Below are 9,624 nucleotides of genomic sequence, written 5' to 3'. Positions count from 1 at the left end.
ATAAGGTAAAGGAAGATGGGCACAGATGTTAGCTCAGGGCCAGTCTTCCTCAGAAAAAAGAAAAAGAGGAGGATTGGTAGCAGATGTTAGCTCAGGGCTAATCTTCCTCAAAAAAAAAAAGACAAGCTAAAAAAAAAGGTAACGTATCACAAGGATTAATCTTCTTAATATATAACATATATATATTAGGTCCTAAAAATCAAGAAGAAAAAGAATAACCCAATAAAAATGGGTAAAGACATTAGTCCTCCGCCTTCAGATGCCAATCTCGAGGAGGCGGTCCCTGGTTCCCCACAACTTTTATCCGACTTGGCTACAAATCGGAGGTCCCCACTACCCCCTCCCCAGGTTCGATTAATTTGCTGGAACAGCTCACAGAACTCAGGGGAACGCTGACTTATGTTGAACAGTTTAGTAAAGGAAGTGATAAAGGGTGCAGGTGAGCAGCCAGACGAAGAGACACACAGGGCGAGGTCTGGGAGGGTCCCGAGTGCAGGAGCTTCTGTCCCCATGGAGCTGGGGTGTGTCACCTCCCGGTGCACGGACGTGTTCACCAGCCCGGAGGCTCCCCGAACCCCGTGCTGTCGGGATTTCATGGAGGCCTCCTCACGTGGGCACGATCACTCGTTACCTCTGTTTCCTGCCCCCTCTCCCCTCTGGAGAAGGTGGGGGCAGGGCCGAAAGTTCCAAGCTTCTTATCACAGCTTGTTCTTTCTGGAGACCAGCCCCCATTCGGGAGCCCACGGAGGGCCACTTAAATAGAACGAAAGATGCTCCTTATCACTTAGGAATTTACAAGGGTTTCAGGAGCCCCATGTTAGGAACCGGAGGCAGAGACCAATATATATTTTCTATTATCTCACGTCCATCAAATTGGCAAAAATCCAAGTGTGACAATACACTCAACGGGGTACAGTGGGAAACAGGCATTGCTGGTGGAAGGATGAAAGGCAGCCATCAAAATGACAACGCCTTCGCCCTCGATCGGCTGGATCAGAGCACCAGCAGCTCAGAGATGTGTGGCCACAGGGAGTGGGGGAAAGAACTGGGGGAGACAGGTCCCAGAAGACAGGGACTCTCTGTGTGGACCGGGCTCTATAATGAATGTGTTAAGTACTCAGAAAAATTAAATGGACTCTAGTTAACCCCTCCTATCATTTGAGAACCCTCCTGGGCACGAAGTGATTTTTCTCATCTGAACTTTATATGCAGTCAGACCTCCTAACTAAATAAAACCAGGTGAATTTGAGGTTCTTTATAATTAATAATAAATCAGGCAGGCCCTTTCCTCGGAGGCTGGACCGCTGTGGCGCTGGCAGAGGATGTACGGTAACCATGGCAACTGCTGCAAGCCGGCCTTTCTTGGGCAGCTGTCCCTCATGCTGGAGGGTCCTGGGCCCACAGAGGGCCCTCAACTCCCAAATACCTCTCCAGCCAGTTTGCTCAGGCCTCACTTCCACCACTGGAGGCTGGGCCTGGGGCTTTGGGCTCTTAAAGCTCCTCACACACTCCGGTGGTTCAGGTCAGGGGATGGTGGCACTCCTGAGAACACAGGTGCTGGGATGTCGACGCATGTTCCAGGCATCCCCACGCCGCCCTACCCACAGCCTCCACCACAGACACTGGAAGGCCAAGTGTGCACATTCCCAGCCCCCCCTCAGGCCTGGGCTGGCTGTGGACACCGTGCTGGTCAACGATGTGCTGGTGGTCATCTCCCAGGCCAGATGCTGCCCCTCACCTTGTTAAGCTGCTGAGCCAGGTGGGCACGGACCTGGCTCTCAATTCTCATCATGAGAGAATGCTCTCCACTCCATGTGCAGGCCACTGTTAGCAGGGTCCCCTGTTACTTGCCCACGAGTCACAGATTGCAGGCTGTGGGCCTGGCCGAGAGACGAGGGACATCCTGCGCACCCAGGCAGAGGGCTCTGCTATGGGATGACCAAGTACTCGGACAAAGTGACACCCACTGGGTTTGGGGTGCAGAGCATGGGCCCTGAGGTCTTGGCTGTGCTGGTCACAGCAAAGTCCTGCAAGAGAAGCCTAGATTCGGACTCGAGGGGGCCGCTCTGAAAGCAGAGAAGCACCAGGAGACGGCTCCTCCCTGAGCAGTGCTCTCAGCCTGGGATCAATAGCCACTCAGTGTCCTCCGATCTGGTGCCCTGCAAGGATGCAAGAGCGAGATCCTGCAGCCTGAGCTGAGGCCGGTACACCCTGGGAGCCAGCTGGAGAGCAGACAACGAGGAGCATCTGTGGGGGTTGCTGATGCTCCTCGGTGCACTTGAGTGGGAAATGGGCCAGACAGGAGCCTCAGCCCTCACAGCCGCAGGACCGTCCTAATGCCCAAGGACACGTGCAGGTCCTGCAGCCTCGTTGGCAGAAACGTCACAGAACAAGTGAAACCTCTGACAAAACTCAGGGGGGGTGGCATTGGCCCCTAGGAGACGAAGGGAAGGTGGGTGGGAGACTGAAGCCCATGCAGGTCCTCAGGCCCCAGGGCCCTGCCGGAGAGACCTCGGGTTGGCTCCTCCTGACATGGCCGAGGAACTGGCAGGAGCCGCGGTCAGGCATTTTTAAGTGGCCGTTAGTCCAGGCCTAAATGGGCTGTGTGGCCACAGTGGCTCCAGCTGGGTGGCAGGAAGGCCCTGGACAGAAAGGCTGCAGGACGTGGTCTCACCTTCCCCATGATGGCCTCCAGGCAGGATCCCAGCGTGCGCACCAAGAACAGGCCACTGGGTTTATCCTCTGATATATCGTGTCCCCAGGTTACTTCTCGATCCGTGCTGGAAGAATTAGAGCCAGTGGAACAGTGAGAGGAGAGCAGGGCCGGGGACGTGACTGAGTCTCTGAAGGAATTTCACCTCAGCTCCTGAAGTAACCCATCTCGCTCCCTATAAATTTCTTCTTTCTTTTTTTTTTTTAAAGATTGGCACCTGAGCTAAAAACTGTTGCCAATCTTTTTTTTTTGATTCTTCTCCCCAAAGCCCACCACTACATAGTTGTTTATTCTAGTCGTGAGTGCCTCCGGTTGTGTTATGTGGGATGCCACCTCAGCATGGCTTGATGAGTGGTCCCATGTCCACGCCCAGGATCCAAACCGGTGAAACCCTGGGCTGCCAAAGTGGACTGTGTGAACTTAACTACTAGGCCATGGGGCTGGGCCCTAAATTTCTTAATTCTGCTTTTTATTTTTATTTTTTTTTGGTGAGGAAGAGTGGCCCTGAGCTAACATCTGTTGCCAATCTTCCTCTATTTTATATGTGGGACACCTCCACAGCATGGTTTGATGAGTGATGTGTAGGTCCACACCTGGGATCTGAATTGGTGAGCCCTCGGCAGCTGAAGCAGAGCATGCAAACTTAACCACCATGCCACTGGGCTGTCCCCATTGATTTTGCATTTTTAAAGTAAATGAAACCACCTCTTGCTTACTCTTGGGGTCCTCAAGTTGCCCTTATTTGAACAGAGTTTTAATCAGATGTTTCTGTGATTTAAATGCACTGGTTTCGGCTGGTTAGTGGCTTCAGGCAGGGCCCTGACAGTTGTGCTCCCCGCTGCTTTCCCAGAACCTGTCCCTGGAGACTCGGTCAAGGGTCTGACCCAACCCGGCCATTGCAATATGCCGCGCGGTCCTGGGGCCCTTTGGCTTGGTCCCCTGGGAAAACATCACATCCCCCCAAATCGTGCACCTACGTGTCTTCGTGTGCACGTGCAGGTGCACGGGTGGACGTATGTACATGTGTCTCGACGTGCATGTGCACATGTGTGCATGTGCTGGTACATGTGTGCATGCGCTGGTGCATGCGTGTTCTGAATTCAGGATATATTTTTAAAAATAAATCACAGCTAGATGTGGAACTTTCCAGAGTTCCTGTCCGAGATGGGCTTTTCCGGTTCTCAGGAGGCCTGAGCCGGGCATGGCTGGGGGCCCATCCCCGCTGCCGCTGGTACCACCGGAAGAAGATGGTCCGGGGGCAGAAAGGCGCATCGTCAGAGGCTGTTCCCAGAGCATAAATGACACCACGGTTCTTTTAGCTCAATTTATTTTCAGAAGACAGACAAATGAGACCCTGGAATACCTCTTGGTTCGAACAAGAGTTCTTTTCTTTATAAAGAAGAAAAAGGGTTCCTTGGTTTTCTCCACAGAATAACTTTTTTTTTTTTTACAAAAAATAGTTTTTGATATATACATGCCTACTTTGGAAACCCTTTTGTCCTTGATGGCTTTAAGACCCATTTTTAGGCACATCCTTTATGCACCAACTGATTTGTCCCTTGCTTTGGCCAGGTGATGGCTCTCCTTCTAGATTTCCCCTTCTGAAAGCCACTTAAGTGAAATGGAGAGCGCGCTCACGGGCAGGACGGCCTCAGGGAGCACAGGCCCCACGCCGGCGGGTCTGTGCAGGCGGAAGACCCCGCAGACACCGAGTGCACGCAGGTCTTTTCTTCCCCTGGGAAAAATCTGCGCGGACTAGAAACAAAGGGACGAAAGGAGGCAGACAATCATTTTCTCGTATATTGTGGACATTTTATCCCTCTCTTTCACAGCAGCAATTTTAATAACAAGTATGATGCCTGCAGCATTTTATCCAGAAAACACCGGCACTCAGGCACGCTCACGCAGGCCCATGTATGAGGTGATCTTTGCAGAGCATGGCAAACACAGCCAGTTTTTGGGACACAGGCTTTTAAAGTCCAAGTTAGTCCCCCCACCCTTACCCTCCACCAACTCCCAGAGACCAAAAATACCGCTATCCTCAACTACATAAAGCCCGAGAGTAGCAAAACTTGTAAAAATGAAGTGTACAAAACGACCCCTCCATATAATACATTCGCACCCTGTGTACAAATTATCACCCTTTGAAACTGGCCAGTGGTCAGGTATGGCAGAGTATCAATAATAGAAAAAGAACCCCAACGTCCGTCACACGCGCTTAAGCAATGGTTTGTGTGGTTTTCCAAAGAGAGAGATTCTCATTTACAGTTACAGTACTTACTGACAATCTTTATGATTAAGAAGCCCGTTGGATTTCCTGGCGTTTAGGCAAGGAACATTTGATTGTCACAACATACAATTCTGAGACAATAAATACAAGTAGATCAGATGCATTTCTTCATTGTATCAAGTAACTCCAGTTTAATAAAATTTAGTGCATTTCAGTATCATTCACAGTTCGACTTCTGTCCAAATACTTTTTCAACAAAAAGTTAAGAAACTGAGAAGTTTGTAGGAAAAGAAAACTCTGGGTGAGCTTGTCATTACAAAGTGTAAAGCAATTCAGCTGTCTTTGAGAATACGTGCTGCTGCCGGGGCGCGGGGGGCTGACTCTGTCAACCTCTCGGGAAATCTCCTAGGCTCCCGAAAAGGGTTCTTGTCCTTTATTTCCTGAGTGGGTTATGAGAATGCCACCGTTTCCACTGAATTAGCTAGCGGCAAATACTTGTGGGAAAACTGAATTCATATGTGTCCACCCCTCAATCGAGCAAAACTCAGCGAGACATCTTCGACCCAAAAACCATCCCTGTGTTTTTGCGTCCTGGCCCTGATATGCAAGAACGTGGGACCCGAATGTCTGCATGCACCCTGGCGGCCCCACGCAGGGTTTGGGACAAAGCCAGGGCGAGTTAGTGGTGTGGCTGGCCCCACAGCCCAGGCCCAGATGCTAGGAGAGGCTAGAGAAAGGGGCAGAAACATGGGCCAGAGCCATGCTGTCTCCAGAGGGAAGGCAGGTGGTCATGTCAGGCCCACCATTTTAACCCTAAGCCTGGTTACACTGCTGCAGGGTTAGAAGCCACACACACCATTTAATGCTAAGTGTTGCATGCCGGGGAAGCATGCAGCTGTTAGTGAGAAATTCGCAGCATGAGTTTACGCACAGGATTGAACAATTCTGCTGAAAATCAGGCGGGCTGAGCAGAGTCTATTGGGCTTGTCCTACAGGTGAGACAAAGTGACATGCAGGGCGTCCCTGATTCCTCACGCCCAGTGGGATACCAGTCGGTGGTCGCACGGCGTGGAAGGCCTAGGCTCCGGAGTTGCCCGTGACTGCAGGCACCCTCAGCTCCCGTGCTCACTGACTAAAGGTCTGTAAGGGAAGGCTCTCACGCCACAGAGCAGGAGGAACAGGGACAACAAGACAGGGCTTCCAAACTGACCCAGGATCATGGCTGTTTTATACAAGAAAGTGCTGTTCACACTGTTGTTTCATTGAGTAGTTTGTCTACTCAGAGCTCATCTCTTCCACCAGACTCTGCGCTTCTTGAGGACAGAGACCATAATCGGGCCATGCAGCTGGCACGCCGTCACCAAGCACCGGGTGACCAGGGTCACTTCTTTCTCTGGGTTAAAACTCTTATCAACGGGTAGCCATTTCAAACCCTCCTCCAGGCTTCAGCATGGAGAGAAGGCGGGCGCACAGAAAGAGAGCCTTCACACATCTATGACTCGCTTTCCCATGACCAGCTAAGGCTTTCCCCAGCGTCTGCTCACGTGCACGCAGTGTGGATAGTCACTGCTTACAGTGCCATCAGGAAGACCCCAAAGAGGGAAGACAGTCTCTAGGTGCTGGTAGCTGCCACAGGCCACAGGACCCCAGAAGCCAGAGGGGGACAGATCTGCGGCCCTCTCCCCAGCTGGACGCATAGGGAGCGTCCACAACTCAAACTCCACTCGCTGGGCAGGGCCAGGATACACGCGTGGAAGATGTCTTGACTCGGCGCCTGGCACCTGAGAGCAGGGCCTGGGCCTGTGCTGAGAAACATGCCGGCCAGCTGCGCCCAGGCTCTGCGCTCAGCCCGCTGCACCCTCACAGGAAGGGCCCAGGGCCCTCTCTCTGTGCCTCCAGCCAAGGTGGGGTGGCTCTGGAGGCGCGAAGCAAGCAACAGAGCAGGCCCCAGCAGAGGGGGTCAGCAAACACGTCCCCTCCTGGCAGGACCCAGGACCCGGTGTGGAGGGCACCGCGACTCGGGCCTAAAGCGCACTGCCCCCAACGGTGACCAGCCTGACTGTCCCAGCACTCAGCCTGACATGACAACATCAGCAACGAATGAAGGTCGGTGGTAGGTGTAAAGGAAAAGGAAAAAAAAAAAAGCACTATTCTGTGATTTATTAATTTAATTTAAAAAATTAAAGGAGCTCCCCTCCCCCTTTCCACTTCTCTCCTGAAGTGGATCAAAAGCAAAATCCACCTCTCCCTAAAAAAAAACCCCAAACATTCATAGTGTAGTTTTTATTGCTCTCAAAGGGCTGGGTATTCAAATGCATGGGGTCACTGGGTTAAACGTGGAGGAGCAGCTGAGGTTACCCCAGGCCGTGGCCTCAGTCTCCATTGGCCGGGAGTCTCCACAGCGCCCTCACCGCCGCAATGCAGAGTTCACACATTACGTATTAATTTCAAGGGGAGGGAACGTATCTGGGAAACAAGGACTATTAATTAAATGGTAAATGATCTCAAGTTGCGTTTTCCAGGTAATGTATCTGCACGGTAGTACCCTTCGGCTTTTCTTTCCTAAGATTCTTTAGGTGTTAGTGAGTTAGCGAACGACAGGAGACAGACACAGAGGAGCAGCATTTACGGAAAGAAAGAGCAGACCTCAGGTCGTCGCTCACCGGCCCTCGCAGCGGAGGGGCACTGTCTGCTCGGCTCCGCCACGGGCGCTGGCGAAGGGAAGGAGGGGAGATGCCCTAAGATGGAGGGGAGCTCCCTTCTACCAGCATTCTAAAGCTGTTTCACCCCTTCAAGCACGCAAGGGGCTGTCCTCATCCACCATCACTCAGGAGCACGCAGAGCCGCGGTGCCTTCGCAGCCTGCGCCCTGTCTCCAGCAGCGTCACCGAGCACAGCCCAGCACAGGGTCGCGGTCAGAGAGCAGACGCTGCCTCGAGGAAGCTTCCCAAAATACATACTTAGGGCCAATGCATCATCATTTTCCCAATTTAGTTTTTAATTTTTTCCATGCCTCTTTCCTCTATTTTTTTTTCTAGAAAATTCAGCCTGCCTCCGTTCAGAATGCTGGTTACAGTGTATCAGAGAGAACACCCATTATTTTCCTTTCCCTTGCTAAAAAAACAGGAGGGGAGTGTCACTTTAAAAAAGCAAGTTGAAGGTTTAGGAGGAAAAGTCCAGTGCAGGTGGGGTTTCTGGTGGAATGACTAGCTGAGCCCAGGGAGAGCCGGGGTCTGCCCACTCCTCCAACCAGCCCCCGCGGCTTCCAGCCCCTGGCCCACCCCCCGAGCGGACACTGATACTCGCGCCTTCATGTGCGGAATAAACAGCTCCCTCTAGGGCTGGGAGCCAAAGGGAACGCTGTGAGGACAGAAGCCAAGCACAGGCTGGCAGGACGCTCTGGAGACAGCCCTGCGGCGGGAGGAGCCGAGGAGGAACCAGCACGCCCGCGGGCCCGGGGGGCGGGGGTTCACCATCTCTAGCTTTCCTCAGGAAGCTGAGAGCCATCAACAAATCAACTGTAGAAATAAAACCTCTAAAAGCCCGAGAGCTCTGTGTTAACAGTCTCCCACCACCTCTGGAGGACAGAGGTTTCACGGTGACACCGCTTTTTAAAAAGCATCCGAGAGTGCTGTGGGCTGCAGGGCAGAGGTCAGCACCGCGGGGCTCCTGGGCTGCGGGGCGGAGGGGCGGAGGGCCCGGGCCCCCCTAGGCCCGGCGGAGGGCCTGGGGTCTGAGGGCGGCAGGGAGAAGGGACAGCGCAGGTCCGGGTAAGGGAGGATTGTGCGTTTCACCGAGTCCTAGGGGCCGGTTCACTTTAAAACCACATTTCAGGTGTTCACACCCAGGGTTAGGCAGGAGACGGGCGAGATGCTCTGGGAAAGAAAGCGGGGCGTCTGCCTGCAGCCAGCCTGGCGCAGGACCACGACCCGACCCCGGGGACCCAGCCAACGCTCGGTGTGTGCTTATCACCAGGAGAACTCTCTCCGCGGCCAACCCACGTCTGGGAGCGAAGGTGCCGTGCCATGCCGAGCAGAGCAGCAAGCAGGCGCTTCGGGGCCGGACCCTGTCGCATCCGTTCCCGGGAGGACAGAGGAAGAGTCGCAAAGAGACAGTTCACAGGGGGTGCGGGGAAGAGGCGAGGGGCCGGGGTCAGTTCCTGAAGTAACTGATAAAAACGAAAGTGGGGTCTAAGTTTAAGAAGAGGAGGCATCGAGAGGCTCCCTCCGGCAGGCAGAGTTCTCGGGAGCCGTGGCCTGGGCGGGCGAGAGCCGGGTCCGGAGCCGACCTCGGAGCCCAGCTCCCCGGGCGCCTGGTGCCGGTGCGGCGCGGGTGGCGGCCCCGTCTGCAGGCCTTGCCGCTCCTCTACCCTCCACTCGAGTTTTATTGTTAATATTAGTCACCAGTTAATAAGAAAAATAGTTTCTAAGTGTCTTTTTTTTCCGCTCTGTGTGTTGTTCTGTTTTTAATTGAGTTAAGTGGATACCACCGTCCGGTCACGTGTGTTCAATCATGGCCATTAATCACTCCTTTTTCTTAAATTCTTGGTTTCCGTAGCTGGAGCCTTTTTCTATTTCAGTTACTCCTATTAGTCGTCGGACTCCAAAGGAAGCTTTAAGACAGGAAAAAGGGGAGGTTAGAGTGATGGCTTTGCTGGAAAAGTGGTTCAGGGGGGCTCCCGC

General features: G+C 53.2%; 1 protein-coding gene across 12 annotated transcripts in view; it reads right to left on the bottom strand.

Moving 5' to 3' along the window:
* Positions 1 to 4,023: 4,023 nt before the first annotated feature.
* Positions 4,024 to 9,624, bottom strand: part of AGPAT3 (1-acylglycerol-3-phosphate O-acyltransferase 3) — a 98,339-nt gene continuing 92,738 nt past the window's right edge. For all 12 annotated transcript variants that reach the window (XM_023630260.2, XM_070252198.1, XM_014736414.3 and 9 more), the window contains one exon: positions 4,024 to 9,554. In XM_023630260.2, the coding sequence (XP_023486028.1) occupies positions 9,466 to 9,554 (89 nt within the window). In that variant the 3' untranslated portion in view covers positions 4,024 to 9,465. The remainder of the gene's footprint in view (positions 9,555 to 9,624) is intronic.

Source organism: Equus caballus, chromosome 26 (genome assembly GCF_041296265.1).
Source record: "Equus caballus isolate H_3958 breed thoroughbred chromosome 26, TB-T2T, whole genome shotgun sequence".
Taxonomy (NCBI): Eukaryota; Metazoa; Chordata; class Mammalia; order Perissodactyla; family Equidae; genus Equus; species Equus caballus.
The sequence above is the reverse complement of the archived record's forward strand: the minus strand, read 5'-3'. Positions and strand labels throughout refer to the sequence as shown.